Genomic DNA, 26,334 nt, shown 5'->3' with positions numbered 1-26,334 from the left:
AAAATGAATGTAATGAAATTAATTTAGTTTTAATCAAATCGATTTATTCAGCGAGTTAAATTCAATTAAATTGTTCAAAACCATTTTTTAATTCATCACTCAAATTGTTAAGAAACGTCGTTTTGAACCTTCTGTTTTAGCGATTCAATTCATTCAGACATCACATAGTGTTCACAAAATTAAACTCCAATCAGTTTGATTTTTAATCAAATCGATTCATTCAGAGTTCTTTTCAATTAAAATTTTCACAATTTATTCACAGATTTTTTGTGTGTGATTATTTGCGTTTAAATGGTGTTTAAAAAAGTCTATTTGAACCATCTGTTTTAGCGACTCATTTCATTCAGACACTTTTCATTTCAATGAACAAATAAAAATAGACTCATTTAAGTCATCACTCAGTGTTCACAAAATTCAGTTCCAGTCAGTTTGAATTTAAGATCAGATATATTAGTTCATTTAATTTCAATGAATTGGTGATAGATTAGATCCTCAATAGATTCCTTGGGGAACGTCAATTTGATCTGATTAAGTGATTCAGTTCATCCATACAGTTCATTGCAATGAACTGGTTTAAAAAGAGATTCACAGATTCATTTCACGTAGTCACAGACTCACGTACACGTACAGTATAGTAGTGTTCCCAGTGTGCCATTAAAAAAAAAATGTGTAGCACAATAAATATTTAGTAAATATTTACAATGCATAAATATACTAGCCTAGAAATCTAGATGCACCCTAGCGGCAGTGAATAGCAACTCTCAATACACGTCTGAGCTGTAAAAACCAAACTCTGGTCGGGCCAATCAAATCGTGTATAGAGTCGGTGGGCGGGGCTTAACATAATGATGGCCGAGTTGCGTTTGCGTGCTTCTAGTAAACACAGAAACTGGCAAACGGCGGCGGTCTTTCGAATCAGCTTTGACCGCGACTCTGGAAGACTTGGAGTTAAGCTTTTCTCTGAGAAAAGAACAAAGAACGGCTCTGAAGTCATTCTTAAGAAGGGAAGATGTGTTCAGAGTTTAGCCGACCGGATACAGTGAATGTTTAATCTGTCAACAAGCTCTGCTTCACCTTCGTTGCTCTGGTTGGTGTAGCGCTATCCTATCGCGTGCAGAGGGAGTTTGAAAGACAACCGTTTATCCGCCCCTCGGATTGAGCCGTCAATGGTGAGTTTCCAGACCAAACATCTTGATGTGGGTCTGGCTTGTCAGGCTATAAATATACATTATATACAATAAATATTGTTAATAACAAAAAAAAAAAACTATTTGTGCCATTAGCTATACTTTTAAATAGTAACTACTTATCTACAATAACACTGCTCAAGTGATACGGATGAAACAAAAACATTTCAAAATCCATTAATGTCAGTGTCCAATAAATCAAAAGAATGTGAGACAGATAGGGTGTCATTTCATCACAACACTTATTAGGATGTGATTCACAGGAAGTGGCAGGGACACAATGCCATCTGAGACCCGGCTCGATGGCTAATGACTTGTTGGCTGTACAGCACTACACCTCAGGAGAGCCAGACCCTATCCAGTCTCAACCTGGCTTCAAGAAAACAGCATTAGTGCCGAGTACCTGACTCATTCATCACTAACCCTCCAGCCACTGCTCCCAATCTCAAAGCCCAGATGGAATCTGCAGAGGTTTTTTTTGTTTTGCATTTTCATTTACAAGTGGGCAAAGTAGATAGCATATAAAACGAGGCAGAGACAACACTCAAATACCATTTGGGAGATAAAACAAGTAGTCTGATTAGCATAGTAGCCACATTCATTTTTGACATGTCAGCTCGTTCACGTAGTTCATTTAAATTAAATGATTCAAAATAACGATTCACAGATACATTTCAGTCAGTTGTGATCTGAAAATCATTTCTGCAGTGTTATATATATATATATATATATATATATATATATATATATATATATATATATATATATATATATATATATATATTAGACTTTTTTCTATTCTATTCTTAGGCGACAAAAACAGAAAGAGGTAAAGGACAAGTGTTCACAATCACTGCGCTCTTTAGATGTGTTCGCATCTCATCATATACACACACACGATTTTACTTTCACTTTAGACATAACCGACTGTGTTTATATATGTTCCTCATATATCATCCTGGCCAAATTTACCCATCGGCCTCTGTCCATCATGGCCTCCTAATAATCCCCTTATAATGATTGGCTTCATCACTCGGTCTCCTCTCCACCAATCAGCTGGTGTGTGTTGAGCGTTCTGACGCAAAATGGCTGCCGTTGCATCATCCAGGTGGATGCTGCACATTGGTGGTGGTTGAGGAGATTCCCTCTTCTATGTAAAGCGCTTTGAGTGCCTAGAAAAAACGCTATATAAATGTAAATAAATCATATTTTTTTATGTTAACCTTGAGGCTTTTAGTGCGCGTGCTCAGCACATGTAAAACAGTGCACAAGCAATAATTAACTGCCAAGGCTTTCGTGATTGTGAATAACTATACCGTTCCGTGAGTATAACTCTGACACCAGCCTTTAAAAGGCGGCTAAACACCCCCTAACTTTAGTGCATTTGATTGGATATTTGCTCATATCAGTGCGTAGACTCACAGGCTCACTCAAACAGAGCCTAAAAAACTGAGAGAAATATTTAAAATGGAGAGAAATAGAAATAATTAATTAAATGCAAAACCGGAAAAATTTATTAACGCAATTCACTAGCGCGTATTGAACCATGAATGCCTTCCAGAACGGTTCAATATTATATGGAGAATTGTGGCATCCCTAATAATTATATGTACATATTACATAATATACATAATATACATAATTTAATTTTGAATAAAAAAGTTTAACTATATTTTAATTATATAGTTATATATATTTTATATTTATTTGTTATAACTATTTTTTATAAATTGAACTATTTCAATTACCAGTAGTTTATAGCTTGGGATGCTTCAGTGATAAAGCTTCCTCCACAAAGCCTCATTGTCATTAAAGGGGTCATATAATGCCATTTTTGTACAAGTTAGTATGATTATTTAGTGTCTAAATTAAAACTTTGTAATATAGTTTAATTAAAAATTATATTTAGTATTCTAAGAAATCACTCATTTAACCTGGTGAAGTAACCTGTTTTCAGCAAGCCGTTTTTGTACATGTGCCTTTTATGCTAATGAGCTGTGCTCACCCCGCCCCTCTGTTCTGTGGGGGCTTTGAGTGTGAAGCGTTGCTCAGGCAACAGAAGAAAGTTTGACAACGCGAGTCTCTCAGGACACATCTGTGCAAGTTCAACCGTATCAATTCGATATATGAGATATATCAACATCAAAATGGCTGCTGTGTTCATTATTACACCCAAGAGCAGAACACCACAATCGCTTATACGCCATTCTGCTCCAGCGGATCCACAATGGCAGACAGCTTGCGCTCGCTCAGGGCAGGTCCGAGCTGAAACACTGCTGTCAATTATCCGTCGTGGGAGGAGTGTCCGATCGTGTGACGTCAGACATCGAACGGCTTGATTTCAGACAGGTGAAAATATATAAGGAGATTAAAAAAAATACTTGATGGATTTTTATCATTATAGGATGGTTGCGTACAGTCACTACCGACACACATTGCTGTATAATCAACTTGTAAAAGTGCATGTACCATTATATGACCCCTTTAAAGTGACTATTTTAAAGTCTATTATCAACTACAGTTGTTCAAAAGGGTGAGAGACTAGCCTAAAATAATCTGCGCCGCAGCATCAAACACACGCAGCATTAGGGATGGGTACCGAAAACCGGTATTAAACGGGCCCCGGGGGTGAATTTTGAAAGACCGTTGTATCGATAAGCTCGGACCTTATCGGTTCTTCTGTCGGTACTTTTGAAAATACACGTGTGGAGAAAGAGAGAGAGAGAGAGAGACCACGAGCAAAACGACAGAGGGCATAACTAGTCAAACATAGCCTGGTTACACTTTAGATCTGTGATAGTCTGATTTTATTTTAGATTTTGGCTTCCAAAGATTAAAATAATATTTATGTCTAGCGCAACTTATGTAGGCTAATTCCCTTTGCAGCAGTAGCCCACGCTGTCATTTCTCCATAAAACTCAAACGCAATGACAGAATCAGCACGATCAGGGATTGTTGTAAAATACAGTCTAGCTACTGTTGGTAAATTGTGGGGTGCGTTTTAATAATAAAAAGAGCGATTTGAAATTTGAAATGTGCGCAAGAGGATGTTCCCAAGTCGGCGCGCGCCCTCCGAAACAGCCCGCAACGAGACGAGCAAATTACACTTTCGGTTTCACACTCGCGTCTAAACGATCAAATGTACCCAAACATCTATGTCAAAATCCCGGCTTGGAGAGTCTCTTAAACACAACAGTTTAACAGGTTTAGTTTGTGTCTAAAATGGACGTAGTTATATGGATAGTCAGGAGAAAATGTAGTGCATCTGCCTATTATCAGTCGCCTAGAGCTGCACATCTGTCTTAAAGAGGCAGTGGTGTTAATAAACATGCTGATGAATTACTGCGAATTAAACAACCAAATGCAAAGAGAAAATCACTCACAGCTCTTGAATTAATAACTTCAGCTTTATTACGCATTATTTTGGCTATTTATGATAAACTATGCAGTGTTATTTTACTAGAATTCTTCCTGAAATTAAAGCACTGTATAGGCCTATATAATGTGTATTTTTGTTAATTGTGTGTGTGTGTGTATATATATATATATATATATATATATATATATATATATATATATATATATATATATATATATATATATATATATATATATCAAAAAGTACCGATAAGAATACCGTTAAAGTACCGGACCGATAAGCAGTATCGGTAAGAGTAGTAATACCGTTAAAATCTTAACGATACCCATCCCTACGCAGCATGGGGGGAAATTTCGCCACAGAACAGCAGGAAATATTTCAAATGCAACACCACTATTAGCCACATCCTCCACACACACACGAAGATCAGTAAATGTGCAGTCTGGATATACATAAATGATCAATGAAATAAAAATCATACTAATGAGAGAAAAAGGAAACGCCAAGCCCCTCAAGTGCAATCAGGCAAACGTCTCTGGTGTGTCTCTCATTAAATGTACAAATATAAAGGCAGAGGGAGACATTTACACCCCAGGACGAGTTACATCAGGACAAGCCTTACAAACTGTGTTTAGGGTTTATAATATGGAGAAAGCTATTCGTTAGCATTCCTATTCACTCCTAAAGCAGGAACAACACTCATCCCAGCAAACAAAAACATGTTATAAGGACATTTTGCAAAGATTCTCATTAAGTTATGATTCTCTGAACGTCCAAAACATCCATTTTTAAATGTTTTCAACACGGTTTCTTGTTTATACGAACCTTAAAGGGTTACTGCAGCGATTTAGCATATGGCTTAGAGTATGAGTAGAAACCCGGGAGTATATACGGGAGTATATTCGAATAAATATGAATGCTGGGTTGTTTTAACCCAATGTTGGGTTAAAACCCTGTGGTTGGGTTTAATATTTGCTTAAGACAACCCAATCACTGGGTTATAACAACCCAATTGCTAGGCTAGTCCATATTTTACCCAACATTGGGTTGTTTTTACCCAGATTTTTTTGTGAGTTTACCTCAGCTCTAGTGATAAATGTAATCTGACTCCTGCAGTGTGTGTGCTGTGACTCTCGCTCGGCTCACTCACATTATATTGAACAGACACATTCAGTTTTTATTTGTAGTGTCTGTTCTCTAACTGAACTGATTTATGAAAATGAAAGTGGTGGGAAAGTGATCCAGTAATCCAGTAGCGATGGCTTTGGGAATGGCCTCGTAGGGCACCAATGCATTCTGGGAATTGTTGTCTTTCATCCCCATGGGACAAAAATACATTTTCTGTCTTTTCTCAGTCTAGAAGGCACCAAATTAAAAAAATATTCCACATTTAGTACACAATGTAACTACAGAAGGGTCAAGTATTAAATAGGAAAAATATCGAAGGTCTTTGGTCATTTTTGAGTGAGAAACGGTCTAATCTGAATCAATGATCTATGCTAAGCTATGCTAAAAGAGCTACCGCCAGACCTCGAGATCGGCTGAATGGATTTGAAAACAGTAAAACTTTTTAACTCTAGGGGAGTTGGAAAATTAGCCTATTTTCAAAAAAAGTGGAGTGTTCCTTTAATGCTAAACCACTGAATCATTTCATTTTTTTGCATCTTGCAAACAGTTCTAAAAAAGTAGTAACTTTAGCCGAATGTCCAACTAACATGTTTAAAATAAACATTCCATGAATGATGTATAAATAGTTTAAGTTTTTATAAATAGTACGTTTTTATGCTAATGTTTTGAGAGCATTATTACCGACCAGATAACTTTGAACGGATATTCTATTCCCGTTACTGGAACGTCTCAGAACTTTCCCAGAACATTCCGAGAACGTTCCCTGTTAGCTGGGATGTAGTCAAAGTACACACACTCAAATCCACCACAAAAACGATCAATCTCACCATCTGGAGGAAGACGATTATCTTTGTGCAGAAAGCAAATCGACTGCCAAACGACAGAACATTCTAGTCATCCTGACACGCTCAAATTAAAGGCAAATAAAAAGCTTGTGGATGTTAAAGAGAAATAAATGCTAGGGCTCGGAGGCGGCCTCAGGGAACCAGAGAAATGGATATTGATTGGCTCTCACATAGCGGGCCAATCAAAGCCATCGTAGCTGCATATTACATCGGGCCGAGCGTCCACCCCGGACCTGATGGATCAGTCCGATCGCTCCCCGGCCGCCTTTCCTGCTTCGCTCTTTAGGCACAAGACAAGACAGATGGCTCTTTCATTTCGCTCTCAGCGTCCTTTTTTCCCCAGCACCCTTTTTCCTGTGATGCATTAATAATGGCCAAGAATCGAGTCCGTCCTATTATTTGTCCTCTAATCAAAGAAAAAGCTAAAAGGTTGCTTTCCAGGAGGGCCTGGGCGGATGTTTGAATGAATATGGGTTTGCTCATGAGGTCATCTCTCATTGTCCATTAAACAAAAAAAAAGTGATTGTAGCGATCGCGCGTAAGAGATTAAAAAACAACCTAGAAAGGAAGTTAAAGAGATCATTCACCCAAAGATTGGGTGAAAAATTAAACCTTTTCTTCAGTGGAACACAAAAGGAGACACTTTGAAGAATGCATTTAGTCGCTCTTTTCCATGCAACTACAACAAATGGGGACTACACATTTTACCCTTAAAGTGTTAGTTCAGCCAAAAATGACAATTCTGTCATTAATTCCTCTCCAGCATGTCGTTCCGAACCTACAAGACCTCCGTTCATCTTCAGAACACAAATTAAGATATTTTTGATGAAATCCGAGTGGTTTTTGAACCGTCCATTGACGGCAATTTAATCAACACTTTTAAGATCCAGAAAGGCAGTAAAGACACGGTTAAAGGGTTACTTCAGCGATTAGCATATGGCCTGGAGTATATTCAAATGATTGAGCTTTCCCCCCTCATATCCCCCTGAGACGAGAGATTTATGCATTTTATTTCTGGAAAAATTCCTCCTATGATGCAAATTGACGATATTTGCATCACAGGAGGAATGTTTGGCCAAAGGCTAAAGACTACAGCCAGCAGAGGGAGCCATTTCCGCATGTTTTGAACTCGCGCGTGTGGGATGGAGATCACACTCAGAGCTCAGCTCACAGCCTCAGGCACTCATTTAAACGGAGCTATGCTGAGCAATGTAAGTCTTTTAACTTCTCAAATTAATTTCTATGAAAGTTAAGCTTGCAAAGGCATGAACTGAAACACGCCAGACTGAACTCGCGTTGTGAATGTATGCCGCGAGTGTAGTCGCGATTACCTCAGCTCTCATCATGATAGCTCATTAGTGCTCAGTGCTGTGACACTCGCGCGGTGACTCACTCATTATATTGAACACACACGTTCAGTATTTAATTGTAGTGTCTTCTCTAATTCAGTCACTAATCCAGTAGCGGTGGCTTTGGGAATGGCCTCACAGGGCAGCGAAGCATTCTGGGAATTGTAGTCTTTCATCCCCATGAGACAAAAATACATTTTTTTGTATTTTCTCAGTCTAGAAGGCACCAAATTCAAAAATAATTTCACGTTTCTACTACATTAATGACCCAGTTTAAATACAGATTCATCTTCCCAGCGCTGAAGTACCCCTTTAAAATAGTCCATGTGACTCCAGTGGTTCAACCTTAATGTTATGAAGTGACGAGAATATTTTTTGAGTGTAAAAAAGCAAACAAAAATATCGACTTTATTCAACAATTTCTTCTCGTCTGTGACAATGTCAATAATGAGCCGCTGTTGCAATGACGTAGCTGCCTGTGGATGGTTCAGAAACCTCTCGGATTTCATCAGAAATATCTTCATTTGTGTTCTGAAGATGAACGGAGGTTTTGAACGACATGAGGGTGAGAAATTAATGACAGAATTTGCATTTTTAGATGAACTATCCCATTAAGACTAAAAGTTCTAGTCCCCATTCATTGTAGTTGCATGGAAAAGAGCGACCAAATGCAAATGCATGAACTAACCCTTTTAAAGTCCCATACACGTCGCCTATACAACCAAGTTTTTGAAAGTAGCTTTTTTTGTGATCAACTGATCAATTTTAAATCAATATTCACTAAAACTCTGTCGCCATAGTTCTGCTTAGCCAAACTAAACACATTTCATTCTTATGAGTCGGACCTTTTCAATGAATCAAATGAGTCAGGTGATTAAAAAAAAACAGTCTAAATGATTCAATTACAAATTGGACTGATCTGGTTCAGGATTCGAAGCTGTTCCTCAAACACAGTTATAATATGACTTCAGTAGACTTGGACAAAATTCATATAAATAAAACTGTACAGTGCTTTTGCACCCTTCTTCAAACTCAATGGTCTTTAGGTCTGCACACTTGGCATGTTTGGTTCGATTCAAGCAAAAGATGGTGAGATTGATCATACAGCACATACAGCCAGTGCATTTAGCCCAAAATACAACACTGTTTTGGATGTTTGGTAAGTTCTTTTGGGAAATATACATAATACATTTCAGGCTGTGCTTATATGCCATGCCTTTGGGTTCTGTGTCTTTAGGTTTGGTGTTAAAATGCCAATGTGAATGCAAAGCGAACCAGAACTAAATGTTTTTTTTTGTTGTTGGTCCGACAAAAGCGAACCGCACTACAAGTGTGAACACACTCTTAGTCTTCATTCATTGTAATTGCACGTAAAAGTACAATCTTTAAAGGTCTCGTTTTCCTTGTTTTTGAAGCTTTGATTATGTTTACAGTGTGCAACATAACATGAGTTCATGTTTCGCGTGTAAAAAAACACAGTATTTTTCACACAATTGACTTATCTGTACAGCGCTGTTTCCTCTGTCCTAAAAACGGCCTGATGATTCCCTTGTTCTATGAAGTCCCTCCTTCAGAAATACGTACCGAGTTCTGATTGGGCCAGCGGTTGCCGTGTTGTGATTGGACAGCAGCTTAGCGCACTTTGCGAAAGGTCCCACCTCTTACCATAACGGGGCGATGCACGCGCTGAATGCGCGCTCTTCTCAAGTGGCAACCTCCCGCGATCTCTCTTGAAGCCAATACGGAAGTAATGTAAACTACAATTCCTTAACTGGCCACTAGAGGCAGGCTCCAGAAGGAGCAGAATCTCATTGAGCCCCATGTTAAAATTCTGTTACAAAAACTTTACAGCAGAAAAAAACATGTTTACAGCCTGGTACAAATTGTGGTTTTTGCCTATACGGCTAATATTGATCTTCGTGACGACTGTGAGGAGGGTGAATTTTTTTTTATAACTCATTCGTTTACGTTATATAAAGCCATAAAGTTCTGGATAATTAAGGGCGTGGTTACAAGTGGATAGCCATTTATCTGCCTTCTATAGTCATTGCGTCACCTCAGCTCCGCCCACGTCCCGCCCCTTTTTGCCCATTTTCTGTTATCCGGGAGTGACACGCGATAACGCGAAGCTTCAGAATGGCTTATCAGAATCCTATGGGTGACGTCACGGACACTACGTCCGTATTTTTTTTACAGTCTATGGCTCTTCTCCACGTGAGAGCAACAAGACCACGCCTCCTATTTTGCGTGTACTTGAGGGTTAGTCAACAAACGGTTCTAGTGACGTCATTCCTGAAGGAAGTGCAGAGGTGTAGTCCAAACCAGCCGTTCGCTGTAGGCTTTGAAAGGGAACTTCTGTTAAATAAAATATCTCGCTTGGCATTGAACTTTGAGCTTTATAATTTTACAGGTATTATTTATGCTCTAACAGCAACATTACACACTAACTAAAGTTTGAAAGATGGGATTGTGAAGAACGGGACCTTTAAAACACCTTTAACGAACGCTCCAAAGAAAGTAACAAAGGTTTGGAACAACGTAGAGATTATAAATTCAGATTATTATAATTGCTGTGAACTTTCCCTTTAATTAGCATATTTAACTTTATTCTATAACTCTAAAAAAAGAAAAGGACTCCCACAACAAGTGAGGGAGTTAAAAAAAAGCTAAATCTAAGCATGAAGTAAAACATTAGCCAAGTCAGAAAGGAAACAAAATGAGGTCTGTCTCAGCCTGGATTAATGTGCAGCGCGAGCGCTCTTTCACAAATTGATTTCTCTCTGGTAGAAACGGCAAATGTCCTTGCCTCGTATCAGTGGCGTGCTCGGCTGATAAATCTTCCCACCATTGGAGGCTGGAAACTTTTGAAAGGATGTTGAATTTCTTCATACTACTATTCCACTGTCAGTCAGGCTCAGTAACATGAAAAACCCAGGCACTGTAAAGAAAATAATTGGACTTTGCTTGGTTTTTAATGAGCCTGTCCTCAGAGGGTTTGAGAGAAGTACAAGTCAAATTATAAAAAATTGACAAGTTCACATGATCAGCCTCATGTCGACAAAATCATCCCCAAAGACTCTCAGACCGCATCCACAGAAGCCAGCTGTGATCATTCACAAAGAACAAAAATGCAAAGAAGCGAATAAGAGAGATGCGTGTTGTGGAGCTCTTTATGTATGGATATCACAAGGGGCAGGGGCTGAAATGACAAGCTTTTCCTTCTTTAGAGGACTGAGAATAAGAGAGAGAGAGAGAGAGAGAGAGAGAGAGAGAGAGAGAGAGAGAGAGAGAGAGAGAGAGAGAGAGAGAGAGAGAGAGAGAGAGAGAGTTAGAATTAATTTGAGAGTGACAAACATGTCAGGAGACACACCAAAGCTGTGCCAATGTGATCCAATTGGGAAAATTAAGTTAAATTCCAGGTGACACAGAGCACCAACAATTGGAAACTTAAGCTAACGCAACTGAACACACACACACACACACACACACACACACACACACACACACACACACACACACACACACACACACACACACACACACACACACACACACACACACACACACACACACACACACACACACACACACAAATAGAGCCAAAAACACTTTTGCAACCACCTATAAACACTCTAGCAACTTCCTAGATTGCCCCTGCTACCATTCAGATCCCCTTAGAATCGACATACCTAGCAACATTCTAACGAGCACTTAGTACGCCATAGCAACCACTTAGAACACTTAAGTACATGGCATTCACATGATAATATGTTAACAAACAATTAGAACACCCTAGCAACTGCATAGCAACACTCCAAAACACACAAACAAATAAAACACCCATAACATTTTTTGCAACCACCTAGCAACCACCTAGATTGCCCCTGCTACCATTCAGAACCCCTTAGAATCGACATACCTAGCAACATTCTAACGAGCACTTAGTACACCCTTACAATCACCTAGACCACCATAGCAACCACTTAGAACACTTCAACACATGGTATCCACATTGTAACATCTTAACAACCAATAAGAACACCCTAGCAACTGCATAGCAACACACACAAATAAAATACACATAACACCTTTATAACCACCTAACAACACCCTAGCAACCACCGAGATTGCCCCTACAACCTTTCAGAACCCCTAAGATTCGACATACCTAGCAACATTCTTACAAGCACTTAGTACACCCTAGCAACCACCTAGACCACCGTAGCAACCACTTAGAACACTTCAACAAATGGCATCCACATGGTAACATCTTAACAACCAGTTAGAACACCCTAGCAACTGCATAGCAACACACACACACACACACACACACACACACACACAAGTAAAACACCCAGAATAATTTTTAACCACCTAGCAACACCCTAGCAACCACTTAGAACACTTCAACAAATGGCATCCACATGGTAAAATCTTAACAACCAATTAGAACACCCTAGCAACTGCATAGCAACACACACACACACACACACACACACACACACACACACACACACACACACACACACACACACACACACACACACACACACACAAGTAAAACACCCAGAATACTTTTTAACCACCCAGCAACACCCTAGCAACCACCTAGGACCCCCCCCAGCAACCACTTAGAACACTTCAACACACGGCATCCACATGGTAACTTATCAATGTTTAATGTTTCTCCTAATCAACAGAACAGCGCTTGTCAGTTATCACATTTAGTTTCTCTCACAGTTTACAGCTACACCTGGCCTCAAATCTAGTGCCGTCAGCTTGTGTTGATGACACAGTAAAACTGCACGATTTGTAATGGTGCGTGGCGGGCCACATGTAATGTATGCTAATACACAAGCTGTGGACCGCTTGAAATTCATCCCCGGGCTGCAATTGGCCTGCGGGTCGGACTTTGGACACCCCTGCTCTACTCGGATAGTGTGCCTATGAATGTGAAATCCCGGCTTAAGTCCAGACTTCATTCAAAATCAATAAGGCAGAAAATCATAGTGCTTATTGGGTTCACGGATCAGGGCAACCGGAATGTGTGAGGAATTGTGAAATTCCTCCATCATTCATAGAAATCAACTGGATTTGACCGGATTAGCTGATCGATCAACTTAAAGAGTCTTAATGAGGGAAAATATTTGAGCCTAAAGGAAAAAAACATCAACAATATTAACTTCAAAAAGATGCGTGTGCGGATCAGAGTTGTGCTTCCGAATGATGCAACCTTCGTACAATTCCCTAGAAATGCGTCTAAATGTGCTGCGGTTCATGCGCCCCATATTTCTCTCTAGCAAAAGAATCAATTTACACAGTGCAAGTTTCTGAGACTCACCACCATCTCTATGTGCAGTCCATATGCAATACGTTTAGAGTGTTTTTATAGTCTTTTTATTGTCTTTTTATAGTTTCTGAGCTTGACAGCCTGTGTGGTCTCAAAGTAAAGTTCTTGAAAATATCTTTGAATAAAGACACGGATGACAAGGATTACATGAATCCATAATATCTCATTAAATGAAAAATCCTCAGCGCTCAAATTAATCTTGTAAAACAAATTAATCTTGTAAAACTGAATGCGCAAATTTTTTTTAGCAAAAAAGTTTTGGTATCACTTCAGTGTGGGGAACACATATTCACTTAGCCTAGAAATCTAGACGCACCCTAGCGGCAGCAAATCTAATCTACCCGCAAGTGTCGTCTAGCAACTCTCAATACACTTCTGAGCTGTAAACGCCAAACTCTTGCTGGGCCAATCCCATCGTGTATAGAGTTGGTGGGCGGGGCCATAATGACGACGGCCGAGTTGCGTTTGCGTGCTTCTAGTAAACAGAAACTGGCGAACGGCGACGGTCTTTTGAATCAGCTTTGACCGCGACTCTGGAAGACTTGGAGTTAAGCTTTTCTCTGAGAAAAGAACAAAGAACGGCACTGAAGTCATTCTTAAGAAGGGAAGATGTGTTCGGGGTTTAGCCGACCGGATACGGTGAATGTTTAATCTGTCAACGAGCTCTGCTTCACCTTCGTTGCTCTGGTTGGTGTAGCGCTATCCTATCGCGTGCAGAGGGAGTTTGAAAGACAACCGTTTATCCGCCCCTCGGATTGAGCTTCCAGACCAAACATCTTGATGTGGGTCTGGCTTGTCAGGCTAATATTCACTATTAACTATGACTTTTGCCTCAATAAACTCCTAATTTACTGTTTATTAATAGTTAGTAAGGTAGTTTTTGAAGCATTTTAGTTTAGGTATTGAGTAGGATTAAGAGATGCAGAATATGGTCATGTAGAATAGGGCATTAATAAATGCTTTATAAGTTTTTAATAAACAGAAAATATCCTAGTAATATGCATGCATAGTTAATAGTTAATAACTGAACCTTAAAATAAAGAGTTACCCACGTTTTGTATTCATTATGCCAACTTTCCCAGTTTACATCTCTACAGGAGGATGCTTTCGTGGTTTAAAGGAACACACCAACTTTTTGGGACTTTAGCTTATTCCCCGTATCCCCCAGAGTTAGGTAAGTCCACACACACATTCTCATCTCTGTGCGTGCCATAACTCTGTCTGACACACACACTGCTAGCCTAGCTTAGCACAAAGACTGAAGATAAACGGCTAATCTTTATTTGCGGATTGAAAACAAACCCAGAAGAGAAGGCAATGCTGAATAAAGTTGTAGTTTTAGTTATTTTTGGACCAAAATGTATTTTCGATGCTTCAAGAGACTCTGATTAACCCACTGATGTCTCATATGGACTACTCTGATGATGTTTTTATTCCCTTTCTGGACATGGACAGTATAGTGTGCATACACTTGCATACGCTCTCAGACTAAATCTAAAATATCTTAAACTGTGTGTGAAGATGAACGGAGGTCTGATGGGTGAGGAACGACATAAGGGGGAGTCATTAATGACATCAATTTCATTTTTGGGTGAACTAACTCTTTAAGTCCCAAAAAGTCAGCGTGTGCCTTTAATACAGCTGTTCTTCATCACCATGTGAACATGGTGTGTGCATACGTGTGGAGACTGACCTCTTCTTCTCGGATTCGTATTTGTTGAGCAGTTTCTGCAAGCCTCCGCTCTTGAAGCCTTGCGAATGGGCTGCCGGAGCGCCTACTGTGACCACATCGTAGAAGGAATCTGTGGAGGAAACAGCAAACATCCTTCAACAGGCCTCGCAAATCACACACAAGCCCACGCCGCACCATTCACCTCTGTATTTCGTCTCGTTTTATGCGCTTCATGTTGTTTTGTGAATGCATCCAAACAGCCTGTTCCAGCTGAAGAACTGTGACACATCTATTAAACAGGGAGCAGTGCGGGACGACATGCCATATTCGAGTGTGTGATGAGTTTCAAGTATGAGAACCGCCTGCGTAACAACAGGGCTCCAGAATTAACACTACTGAATATCACCAAAGGTCATATTATATGCTTCAATTTCATCTGAACACTTGCATTTTATAGCCAAATTTATAGTACTACATCACATACATAACTGATTAGTTTAAATATGATTTGTAAACAATTTTAAGAAAAATACTTATATTATCATGTTTATTGACACTTCCCAAAGACATACTGATTATTTATTGTACAAACTGTATATTTTATCCCCTAATCCTAAACCTACCCATCACGGAAATCTGCATTTTTATTGCAGATTTCCAATAAAAAAATCTGCATTTTATTAAAAAAAAAAACATCACTTATTATGATTTATGAGCTGTTTTCTTCATGGGGACTAAAAATGTCCTCACAAGGTCAAGGAGTTTGGATATTGCCATGTAATACAGGGTTTATCTGGACCACACACACACACATTCTCTCTCTCGCTCGCAGACACACACACAGTCTCTCTCTCTCGCTCATGCGCACACACGCACACTCTCCCTCCTTCTCTCTCTTTCTCTCTCGCACAAACAAACACACACACGCATGTGGACGAACGCACATACACAGATACACACACTGTCTCTCTCTCTCTCTCTCTCACACACACACACACACACACACGCTCTCTCTCTATCTCTCTCACACACACTCACACTCTCTCTCTCACCTCCCCACACACACACACTCAGCCCCGCACACACACAGACACACACGCACACACACTCTCTCTCTCTCTCTCTCTCTCTCTCTCTCTCTCTCTCTCTCTCACACACACACACAAAGGCACACACACACACACACACTCTCTCTCTCTCTCTCTCTCTCTCTCTCACACACACACACACACACACAAAGGCACACACACAGACACACACACACACACACACACACTCCTTCTCTCTCTCTCTCTCTCTCTCTCTCTCTCTCTCTCACACACACACACACACACACACACACACAGACACACACACACACACACACACGCACACGCACATTGCAGACACTTTAACCACTTTAATGAATTTATACCACATGATTGGATTTCTTTGTATTTTAATTTAAATATCGTCTGAACATTAGATCAAAACTAACTCAGCGTCTTCATGAGGAAAGCGCAGAACTCCAGAAACACAATCTCAGGCGTCATTACTCCACTAAACATTCAGAGCGGTACGCCACGAGGAACAAATGGGTCGCCCCATGAACCAATAACTGTGTAACTGTGCCAATAATATATTCCTTGGATATTTTAAGCGTGGCTGTAAAACATTGTAAAACACTTGTGTTTGTTGCAACTGTTCTGACAATACAATTCATTGAACAAATGAACACACAGACTTGAAGAGATTCATTCCAATGATTCACCTCAGATCAGACTGCCTTAGTTTAAGGCTTCAAACTCTTTACAGGGCTGCTGTGTCCTAAAAATAACACTTCCAAAAGGAGATTTTTAAAGTGATTTTATAGTACAGCCATTTTTCTTCCCCAAAGAACACTTCAATAATTGATAAAAAAGCTTTTGTAGAAGGGAAAGATTCCATTGAAAAGTCAAAGATTCTTCAATGCCAATAAAGAACCTTTATTAGAGCGTACAGGTCGGTTGCTTAGAGCATTAACAAGCTGTGGTGGAGAATATTAAAGGGTTAGTTCACCCAAAAATGAAAATTCTTTCAATTATTACTTACCTTAATGTTGTTCGACACCCATAAGACCTCCGGTCTTCACACACAGTTTAAGATATTTTATATTTAGTCTGAGAGCGTATGCAAGTGTATGCACACTATACTGTCCATGTCCAGAAAAGGAATAAAAACATCATCAGAGTAGTCCATATGAGACATCAGTGGGTTAATCAGAATCTCTTGAAGCATCGAAAATACATTTTGGTCCAAAAATAACAAAAACTATGACTTTATTCAGCATTGTCTTCTCTTCTGGGTTTGTGTTCAATCCTCAAATAAAGATTCAAACGGTCATGAATCAGCGAATTGATTCATGATTCGGATCGCCAGTGTCACGTGATTTCAGCAGTTTGACACGCGATCCGTATCATGAATCAATACGCTGATTCATAACCGTTTGAATCTTTATTTGAGGATTGAACACAAACCCAGAAGAGAAGACAATGCTGAATAAAGTCGTAGTTTTTGTTATTTTTGGACCAAAATGTATTTTTGATGCTTCAAGAGATTCTGATTAACCCACTGATGTCATCCTGTAGCCCAAGAAGCTAAGCAGGGCTGAGCCTGGTCAGTATCTGGATGGGAGACCAACTGGGAAAACCAGGTAGAAGAGGTGTTAGTGAGTCCAGCAGGGGGCGCTCACCCTGTGGTCTGTTTGGGTCCTAACGCCCCAGTATAGTGATGGGGACACTATACTTTCAATGAGCACCGTCCTTCGGATGAGACGTTAAACGGAGGTCTCTGTGGTCATTAAAAATCCCAACGCCATTCATGGCCTCCTAATAATCCCCATCCACTGAATTGGCTCTATCACCCTCTCTCCTCTCCAACTATCGCTGGTGTGTGGTGAGCGCACTGGCGCCGTTGTACTGTGGCTGCCGTCGCATCATCCAAGTGGACCTGCCCACTGGTGGTGGTTGAGGAGAGACCGCTGACATGAGTGTAAAGCGCTTTGGGTGTACAGTAGTACATATGAAAGCGCTATATAAATGCCTCATTCATTCATTCATTAATTCATTCACTGATGTCTCATATGGACTACTCTGATGATGTTTTTATTCCCTTACTAGTTATGGACAGTATAGTGTGCATACACCCCTACAGTTGGGAAAAAATTATGTCCTCAACTACTTTCGTAAGCTGTCATCCTACAACAGGGGATGCCATCGCCTCATAACCCGCGGACCCCTTATGTCTATTTAATGGTCGCGGGTGCGTGGCGGGTTGTAAAAATATATACAGTGGTGCGGGGCGGGCCAAATAACTTCATAAAAGTGGCGCCGCGGGTCGGTGCAGCACTAACAGTTCCCCTGAACACTGCAGGAGGAGTTCACAAGCAGGTGTTCTTCTGGCGGCGCGTGTGAAATGTCTTCATCCCAGGTACAGTCAGTGGCATGTTTCAGCATGTCATATGAATATCATTTCATGTTTATTTTTTCCTTTCAAACGCCAAATAATCACGATGCTCACGTTTACAAGCCAGCGTCATTATAGTAGTCTATTGGTTTCCGTTTTACAGAATCGATATGATACTTCAGTTCAATGTTTGAGTGGTAGGTAATCACCGTAACAAGCAGGACAGCATTGGTCAGGCACGCCTCCTTCAGCTCACGCCGACGAGCAAACGCTGGTCCAGTGTTGATCCTCGTCCTGACTTTAATCCCATCACTTTTTCGTTTCCTCTTATTGCTTTCCTCCAACAAAACCTTTTATTTCTTATTTGTCTCTGCTGCTTCGGACTATATTATCCGACTAACAAAGTTGGGCTCGCACGTCCGAATTTAAGGAAGTGCGGGTGGTGGTGGAAGTGACGTATATGCCGTAAAGCAGTCGAATTTTGTAGTTCTTTTTGTTCTCGGGTTACTACCCGAAACCCGAAGTTTAAAAGTACGATTAAAAACGATACAGACCCCATCAAGCTATGGCAGACGTGTCATTCAACCTATTGTAAGTCGATGTATCATCACAAGAGTCTTGAAAATATATTATGAAGGTTGAAAAGTTACCTAGTGCTGATTTAAGAAACATTACAACCTCCTGATATTAATCACACAATATACACTGAAAGAAAGCAGCGGCATCACGATTCACACAATGAATTTTGCAGTGGTTTTATTTTTTTACACCCATTGTTACGCCCATTTCCATGATTTCACCTCGATTCCAGAGGCGCGGCGATGGAGAAAATGAATGTGAAATCTCTTGCGCGGTCACTGTGGAGGTCGTACCCTGCATCTGCAGTAACTCTGCTAGATATATGCAGGGTCAGCCAACCGGCTCCACAGGAAGTGAGAGCAAAACATTAAATGGCAAATAATAATTCAGGCCCCATCAAACGCGCTGACCCCCAAACACCGGGATTGTGTCGCAGCTAAGGCCTTCGTTCCTTCACTAATGGCGGCGAGGTTCCCGCGCGACGACTCGCATCTCACCCTCGCGCTCCGGCCTATTCAGGAGCATCTAATTGGCTGTTTCACAACAGTGCACCCACACGATGAATACAGTGGCATATATTCGGGTCAGGATCATCCGTCACGCATGGCCCAATTTGGAGGCGATTTGTGCAGGTTCTTGCAGTCTCTATAAATGGAGGCTCTGATCCGAGGGGCTCAGGCACCTGTGTCTCTCAGAGCTGGAGATGAATTGTGGACAAGAACTCTTTAAAGTAGGGCTGTCAATTCAACACCTTAATTTAACGCGTTGAAAATACTTCACTAGTTATTTCAAAAAATTAATCTGACTACTTAACTTGCTTTGCAAAGCTTTATGGCAAACACTGAACGTGAGGGTGAGTAAAAGAGATTTCATTTATAATATGTAAATAAAACAATATATTGACATTTAAAGTCATTTATCATAATGTCAATTCAATATTAGACTGGGGTATAATAATTTGATTGAAAGCTCTAGTCAATGTTAAATGGTTTTTGCACCTCATTCTTCTCTAATGCATTGCATTTCAAAGTAAAATCGGCACACACACACACACACACACACACACACACACACGTTTGTTTTTGTGAAATGTTGGGATTGGTTTTTATACTGTACATACTGTATTTTCTATCCCCTTAAACTGTCCCTGCCCCTAAACCTACACACACACACACACACACACACACACACACACACACACACACACACACACACACACACACACACACACACACACACACACACACACACACACACACACACACACAGCCCCCACCCCCCTATATTTCACCCTCTCCTTGTAATATCTAATATCTATGTCATACCCATGTCATTATACACATTTCTGTCCTCATATGTCACAAAAACATGCCCAACCACACACACACACACACACAAACACACACACACACACACACACACACACACACACACACACACACACACACACACACACACACACGTTTGTTTTTGTGAAATGTTGGGACATTACAGACGTAATGGTTTTTATACTGTACAAACCGTATTTTCTATTTCCTTAAACTGCCCCTGCCCCTAAACCTACACACACAAACACACACAGCCCCTACCCCTAAACCTACCCATCACACACACTCACACACACACACACACACACACACACACACACACACACACACACACACACACACACACACACACACACACACACACACACACACACACACACACACACACACACACAGCCCCTACCTCTAAACCTACCCATCACTCACACACACACACGCACGCGCACACACACACACACACACACACACACACACACACACACACACACACACACACACACACACACACACACGCAATGATAAATGCAATGTGGGACTTGACAATTGAATGTGTGAATGGCTTTAGAGAGATTAAAAACACTTCCATATTTCTAAAAACCAACATTTCAAAAGAGCTTTAAATATTTGACATGTTATGGCACTTAAGAGCAGCTAAGTGGCTTGTCACCACTAGGAAAAAAAGAAAAATATCCACGGCATTTTGCTGGTAACGAGCTAGTGCTGAAGGCCAGTCTGTAAAGTGCTGTCCACTACTGTCACCTCAGGACTTCAGTTTGAGGCAATAAACAAAACTGCCTCCCAGGAAATTGTATTTGCGCAGCACTCTTAAAGATGCAGCACCATTAACATCACGAATGCAGCTGAATCAGGAGATGATGTCTGGCTTTTAAACTTTCATTCTGTCATTCAGCTGTTCAGTATCACACCCATGGCTCAAAAGACATTCTTCTGTACATAACTGATTAGTCATAACATTATGAACACCTTCCTAAAATTGTGTTGGTCCCCTTTTCTGCCAAAACAGCCCTGATCCGTCGAGGCATGGACTCTACTAGACCCCTGAAGGAGTGCTGTGGTATCTGGCACCAAGATGTTAGCAGCAGATCCTTTAAGTCCTGTAAGTTGTGAGGTGGGGCCTCCATGGATCAGACTTGTTTGTTCAGCTCATCCCACAGATGCTCGATTGGATTGAGATCTGGGGACTTTGGAGGGCAAGTCAACACCTCAAACTCATGTTGTGCTCCTCAAACCATTCCTGAAGCATTTTCGCTTTGTGTCAGGAGCATTATCCTGCTGGAAGAGCCACAGCCACCACAATACCGTTTCCATGAAAGGCTGAACATGATCTCAGCAATGCTTAGGTAGGTGGAGTGGGTCAAAGTAACATCCACATGGATGGAGGACCCAAGGTTTCCCAGCAGAACATTGCCCAAAGCATCACACTGCCTCCGCCGGCTCGCCTTCTTCCCATAGTGCATCCTGGGGCCATGAGTTCCTCAGGTAAGCCACACACACACACCGAACATCCACGTGATTCATGGTCCAGTTCTGATGCTCACGTGCCACTGTTGGTGCTTTCGACAGTGGACGGGTCAGCATGGGCACCCTGACTTGTCTGTGGTTATGCCGCCCCATACGCAACAAACTGAGATGCTCTGTGTATTCTGACACCTTTCTATCAGAACCAGCATTAACTTCTTGAGCAGTTTGAGCTCCAGTAGCTCGTCTGTTTGATCGGACCACACGGGCCAGCCTTCGCTCCCCACATGCATCAATGAGCCTTGGCCGCCCATGACCCTGTGGCCGGTTCTCCTCTGTTCCTCTTGGAGCACTTTTGATAGACACTGACCACTGCAGACCGGGAACAGCCCACAAGAGCTGCAGTTTAGGAGATGCTCTGACCCAGTCGTCTAGCCATCACAATCTGGCCCTCGTCAAACTCGCTCAAATCCTTACGCTTGCCCATTTTTCCTGCTTCTAACACATCAACTTTGAGGACAAAATGTTCACTTGCTGCCTAATATATGAAGAGAGAATCAGAGTTATTCACTTCACCTGTAAGTGGTCATGATCGGTGTATATATATATATATATACACACACACATACCCACACATGATATTATTTTCATATTAAAAGAGGATCATGTGACACAGATTTTTGTCACATGCCAAGACTGGAGTAATGAAGCTAGGAATAAATTACATTTTATGAGCGTTCGTTAAAGGTGTTTTAAAGGTCCCGTTCTTCACAATCCCATCTTTCAAACTTTAGTTAGTGTGTAATGTTGCTGTTAGAGCATAAATAATACCTGTAAAATTATAAAGCTCAAAGTTCAATGCCAAGCGAGATATTTTATTTAACAGAAGTTCCCTTTCAAAGCCTACAGCGAACGGCCGGTTTGGACTACAGCGCTGCACTTCCTGCAGGAATGCCGTCACTAGAACCGTTTGTTGACTAACTCTCCGCCCACAAGAACACGCAAAATAGGGGGCGTTGTCCTTTTGCTCTCCCACGTGGAGAAGAGCGCATTCAGCGCTTGCATCTCCCCGTTATGGTAAGAGGCGGGACCTTTCCGGGCAAAGTGTGCTAAGCTGCTGTCCAATCACAACACGGGAAGCGCTGGCCCAATCAGAACTCGTTACGTGTTTCTGAAGGAGGGACTTCATAGAACAAGGAAATCATCAGGCCGTTTTTAGGACAGGAAACAGCGCTGTACAGATAAGTCAATTGTGTGAAAAATACTGTGTTTTTACACGCGAAACATGAACTCATGTTATATTGCACACTGTAAACATAATCAAAGCTTCAAAAACACGCGAAGAACGGGACCTTTAAATATTTGATATTACCAAAAACAAAAAACAATGACTGATATTTCAAGCTTGATGAATTGTCATTTTTTGTAAAACATATTCACGTTGCTGTGAATGCTTTTATTTTGACATGCATCTTGTCCGATCAGGAATGAATCTCCTGCTGTGCTGAAAGTGTAGCTGTCATACGCTCATTTAGTGGTCTCAGTGCTCGTCTGCACCTGTCGACATCTCCCTGCTGACTGTACCGCACCTGCCACTGGGACACGCGTGTGAAACGGAGCACCAGAGAGCGGGGTAACTGCACCGTGCTAATAGGGTGATGTACTGATCTTTGGGACCGCCATGCACTGCTCCCCAGAACAAAACAAACAGCAAGAAGCAAACTACAGAGAGAGGAAGAAAAAGACTCGCACACTACCATATTACCTTAAACTACTACCACAGTGCAGTATATAGTATGTACTGTATACTGAATGCGCCTGCATTTGTCAATTTGTGCTGTATACAACACTGCACGATAAATAAATAAATAAATATACATCGCTAGAAAAAATTAAGAGACCACTTAACACTGAGAAATCAATGTATATATATATATATATATAAATAATTAAGTGGTCATAATGTTGAAACACCTGTCAGGTGTGTGTGTGTGTGTGTGTGTGTGTGTGTGTGTGTGTGTGTGTGTGTGTGTGTGTGTGTATATAATTATATATAATTAATACAGTTATATAAATTAAGCCTTGGTATATCCAAATATATTTATTTGATCAAAAATACAGCAACATTGTAAGATATTGTTACAATTTCAAATAATTGTTTTCTATGTGAATATCTTGCCAAATGTAATTTATTGCTGTGCTCAAAGCTGTATTTTCAGCATCATTACTCCAGTCTTCAGTGAATCATGATCCTTCTGAAATCATTCTGATATGAGGAAACATATCTGATTATTATTAATGTTAGAAACAGTTGTGCTGCTTCATGTTTAGGTGGAAGCTATTAACAATATGAAGCAGAAAATACTGTTTCTAGCATTGATAATTAACATTTTATTGAGTACCAATATTGACCGATAATAATTGAGCAATAATTTAAAATTCAGCTTTGATCACAGGAATAAATTAGAATTTAAAACATAATCAAATAGAAAAGAGTTATTTTAAATTGTAATAATTTTAATAAATGCATGAGACTTCTTTAAAAAGCATTAAAAAAACTTTATTATTCAAACTTTTGACTGGTAAATATTAATATAAAAATTAATAGATGACTCCCTAATATAAATAAGCAATGCAATGAGATCATGTGACAAAAGAATCATATTAATATTTATACTCATATGTAAGCTGTACAGAGTGTATTGAGTATGCAGCAGGAAGTGTGATTGCTGATAAAATATTTACTCTAATATTAAATATTTACTAATGCTGAAATAATATTTTAAATTGACGCAATTTGAATAATTTCTTTTTTTTTTCATTTTTAATAACATTTCACACATGGAATAACTAACTAAGTTAAATAAGCTTAACAAAGAAAACAAGTAACTTCAACTTTTTAAAGTTTGCTGAGTACATTTTACAATATAACACTGACCCAAGACATGCTTTCAAAGTGTGTGCTGTACTGTTTAAAGGTGTAAAGTGTGTGCTTTACCAACATATAATATAGTAGATATTTTGTAGAACACACATCTACATAACAAAAGTAATGTAATATCCACCTGAACACAAAGATCTCAATATTTGGTTTATAATGCACAATAACGGTAACATTCAATGGATGGATTTTGAGTATAAATGTCAGTTTGAGTAGACAATGAACCCAAGATGTTCACAAAACAACAAGTTACTAAACTGAACAACAAAAGCCATGATAAATCAGTGTCAGTACAGCTGGAAAACACTGAAAAAAGCAACCTTATTAATTATTCATGCCTCAGTGCATGCCCCACACTCGTAGAGTTCATTGGGGTTCTAATAAACAGAACCATAGGGTTCTTGACTCAACTCCAAAGAACCTTTTATGCTAAAAAGGTTCGTATATGACAGTTCTATAATGACAAGAAAGAACCAGTTTTGTCACTGTTTTTTTTAGGCTATTATTCATTCATATATTACATTATTCCACAACATTTTGTAGTTGTAATTAAATTAATTAGTTGTAGTAACTTAATATGACATTTTTAATCATGCTGATTTTTGGAGGAGAAAAAATGAAATGTCCCTCTTCGTGTGATATTGATTAACTACATAAAATGAGATAAATATTTACATTTTCTAACCCCATCTCTTGAATTTTGTGATAATTCACAAATACACTGAATAATGCAGTGAAATGTTTAATATCCGGAAAGGACAAAACAAATGATAATGATGAATGAACCCCTCAAAGGTTCCATATAGAACCTTTTTCCTTAAAAAGTTCTATATAGAACCTTTTGGGGTTCCAAATACGTAGCGCCGATAGATCCTTTTCTTCTAACGCAGTGTGTGTGCGGTGTGTGTTGCGTTGCGTATGCGGTGCAGGATCCGCACCAGGGATGGAAATTAACTTTTTTGTCCACCGTCCACTGTGGCTGGTGGATTTCAAAATCTACCAGCCACTCCATGTTTTTACCAGCCACTTTCTTGTTTTTAACCGACAATGTGTAACTGCATGTGAAAAATTAATACTACAAGCTCTACAATACTTAAGCAGTTTATTTAATCTCAAGTCTCAATGAAATACTGACATTTTCTTTATCTCTCTTATACACACACAAACCATGAACTGATATACATTTCATTAAATGAGTAGGGCTCTGTGCTCTGTGCACTTTTTTTTTTAACCTGGATGTGGCATTTGGATGATTCGTGGTCTTTTATGGCTTCCAGTTTTAGGTTTTTAGTCCCAACAATGAAACTATTAGTTTTGGCATCTTCTGAAGCGTGTTGACGACACACCGAGCAGAACATTGTCAGTAGGGATGCACAGAAATAAAAATTCTTGGCCGAAACCGAAACACCAAAAGAAATGATGCCAACTATTAGTACCATTGCATTTATGGCTAATGCTGTGACTGTGTAACTTTACTAAAAATCAAGGCATTGTGATTGCATACATTAATATTAAAGTTATAAATATTAATCAATTACAAATTATGCAAATATTTATTTAGCACATTGCAACAATCCACAGTATAAAATACAATTCAAACTAAAATGTTTAACTTGACCTCACTCATGTGTGCATTAAATAATAGCTAATGTACAGGCCTAATGGCCTGCAGAA

The 26,334-nt window shown here is 39.9% G+C and overlaps 1 protein-coding gene across 4 annotated transcripts in view; it reads right to left on the bottom strand.

Annotated features, from left to right (window-relative positions):
- inpp4b (inositol polyphosphate-4-phosphatase type II B) overlaps positions 1-26,334 on the bottom strand; it is a 246,261-nt gene that overhangs the window by 56,355 nt on the left and 163,572 nt on the right. For all 4 annotated transcript variants that reach the window (XM_067440836.1, XM_067440838.1, XM_067440837.1 and 1 more), the window contains one exon: positions 14,932-15,040. In XM_067440836.1, coding sequence (XP_067296937.1) covers positions 14,932-15,040 — 109 coding nt within the window. The remainder of the gene's footprint in view (positions 1-14,931; positions 15,041-26,334) is intronic.

This window comes from Pseudorasbora parva, chromosome 4 (assembly GCF_024679245.1).
Source record: "Pseudorasbora parva isolate DD20220531a chromosome 4, ASM2467924v1, whole genome shotgun sequence".
In the NCBI taxonomy this organism is placed as follows: domain Eukaryota; kingdom Metazoa; phylum Chordata; class Actinopteri; order Cypriniformes; family Gobionidae; genus Pseudorasbora; species Pseudorasbora parva.
Note: the sequence above shows the minus strand (reverse complement) of the source record. Positions and strands in the feature narration are given on the sequence as shown.